The sequence below is a fragment of the Acartia tonsa genome, chromosome 6 (assembly GCF_053477335.1).
Source record: "Acartia tonsa isolate MP-2025a chromosome 6, ASM5347733v1, whole genome shotgun sequence".
Lineage (NCBI taxonomy): Eukaryota > Metazoa > Arthropoda > Copepoda > Calanoida > Acartiidae > Acartia > Acartia tonsa.
The window spans coordinates 43013813-43016355 of NC_137265.1; the positions used below are offsets into that span (position 1 = coordinate 43013813).

The following is a 2543-nucleotide window of genomic DNA, read 5'->3' on the forward strand; positions in this document are numbered from 1 at the left end:
AATTGTAGAAAAGCTTCGCTTTAAAAAAAAAAACATCATTTTATGATATTTTCTTATTTTATTAACAGATCAATATTTGAACATTTACTGTATTAAAATAGTGTGTAAAAAAATCTGGCATATTTGTATTTAGAAGATTTTTGGTCATTAAAAATACTGATTTTATTGCAGGATTTTTTTATTAAAGGCATAAAATATAATCCTGTAAAGCGTTTAAGAAAACTATTCTTAAATTTTGTCATTTTACTTAAGCATTAAGGAGTATAAACGTAGAGTTAACTTCATAAGAATTCTACTTTTATGATAAAACACCAAAATTGCGCTCCATGCGCAATTAGTTGATAGATAGAGACATTGTATATGTGTTTTTACCTCACGTTTTGCCTCCCCGATCCAACATTTTTATTGATGAAGTTGGAAATACTTTGTTATATTGTCAATATCAGCAGCAGATGTATTTCCAATTGTTGCAAGATAGGCCTTGGCGGCTTCACCGCAAGCACCATCAAATAGAGTCTTGCCCTTGGAGTTAAGCACCTGGAAAGCGGACAGGAATCCTTTGCCAGCCGCGGTGAAGGCCGCCTCCTTTGCGGCTCCTTCTGAAATAGCAGCAACATAACCGGCAGCGGCATTTGCGCAAGGATCATCCGCAGGAGCAGCGGGAGAGTTGGCAACAAAGGCAAGAGTGGCGGCAGTGATAGGATCCTCATTCAGGGCAACAGCACGTGTTACGGCCTTCTCGGCGGCCAGACAGGCAGGTCCGCCATCCGCAACCAAACCGGTTCTGAAAGAGTACTGTTTCTGCTGTCTGAAAGCTCCGATGGCAGCTGCAGTTGCGTCGTTAGAGTTACCGCCATTGACCAGAGTTTCCAGGTAGCTTTCAACCACGCCAGAACATACATCATTATATCCAACGGACTTGATGTAAGTGAGGGCAGCTTTGGCAAAAGTTTTGGGGATAGGGGTAACTTCGGCGGCATAAGATTTTACAATAGCTGGCACATAAGCTGGGGCTGCAGCAGCTGTGGGAGCAGGAGCAGCTGACCTGAAGGCAGTGAAGGGCGTGTAGGAGGGAGTGTAGTAGTTTCTGCCATAGCTGTAGGGGGAGTAGTAGCCGCGGCTGTAGTAGGCACTTCCCATACACATCTCACTCATACAGGACAGAGCCTAAACAATAACAAGGATGACAATAAAGTGGGGAATCATAAATATATAATCACTGAGCCAATAACAAGGATAACAGCTTTAAAATGTAGCGAAAAAATAAAAATCAAATAAGCCGATGCTCTGCTGTCATAAATTAAAAATAATATTATTGAGAAAAAAACACGAAACTTTTTAAATATGCTTTTATATGTTTTAATATTTATTTTTTGGACTGACGGACGAAGTAATTTATATACTGAATGCTCATTGGCACAGGAAATATTCAAATAAATATTTCAGCCGTCTATTTTGAAAAGCATTCAAGAAAATAAACAGACAGACAAATTGAACGAAAGAGTAGATTCAATACTTGAAATTATTTGGAGGTAAATGTTATTTTTAAGTCGAAAAGCAAAAAATAAGATAAATTATGATAAGGTTTATAAAAATGTAATAAATCATGAAAAACATCATGAAAATAAAATGCAAAAAACTAAAAGGTATTAATTAATAATTGTAGTAATACATATTTGTAAAATTTATTAGAAATACCTAACTTAATTATTTCTTGATAAAATATTTGCATTAAAGCAGCTAAATATAATCCTAGAATTGCAACTCAATTATTGGCCAGGCAAAATAATTTTAAATATTCAAAACTGCCTAAAAACACCTCAAAAAAATAGTGGATAAAATATTCAAGGGAAAAATGTTTATCAATCCTAATCGGCTGAAAAGGAACAGTTTTTTTTTGGTAAATCGCGTGTTTATATAAAAATCAGCTATTCTAATATATCAAAACAAATTAAATGAATAAAAGACAATGACAATAAAAAGCTTTTCTTTCTTCACTTTGTAAGTACATAAGCAAAGCGGCTCATAAAATCAAGGATTGTAATACAAACAAAGTGAGTTTGAGAGCAGATATTTAGTGGTCATAAATAAGATAAGGAAAGATATAAACAGATCAAGAAAACTTAAGAATTTATTTTTTAGCATTTGCGACAGTCTGACGGACGAAGTAATTTTGAATTCTATATGGTAAGAGCTACCTTTACCAAAAAGATCAATCTGTTGTAAATAGCAGCTGAGATAATCGAACTTCTCCAAGGCATTAAGGACATACGGACGGACTGAAAAAGTTCATTATAGAGTAGTTTTGCCAATATCAAACAAGCAAATTGAAGGAGGCGAAGCTATATAAAATACGCCTTGTGTGCTGAAATCATTAAATCAAATAAGTTTTTTTATTATAAGCTTAGCCAAAGAAAAAACCTACCACTAAGAGAAATAATTTAGCCATGATTGCTGAACTGTTGTTCTTTGCTTTCTGATGGTGTTTCCTGGTTGTCCTGTCTATTTATACTAATTTCTCTTGGGCACACTGTTCATAATTT

General features: G+C 34.9%; 1 protein-coding gene across 1 annotated transcript; it reads right to left on the reverse strand.

Moving 5' to 3' along the window:
• Positions 1–315: 315 nt before the first annotated feature.
• Positions 316–2543, reverse strand: LOC145322725 (uncharacterized). The gene is made up of 2 exons (XM_080164957.1): positions 2426–2543; positions 316–1167 (listed from the first exon to the last, which is right to left on the reverse strand). Exons 1-2 carry the CDS (start codon positions 2447–2449, stop codon positions 403–405), a joined length of 789 nt encoding a protein of 262 aa, XP_080021083.1. The 5' UTR covers positions 2450–2543; the 3' UTR covers positions 316–402.

Coding starts and splice junctions, on each gene's coding strand:
- LOC145322725 (XM_080164957.1), bottom strand. CDS start 2,449: ATGGCTAAATTATTTCTCTTAGTG. Junction 1,168..2,425: donor CTAAATTATTTCTCTTAGTG/GTAGGTTTTTTC, acceptor GTTATTGTTTAG/GCTCTGTCCTGTATGAGTGA.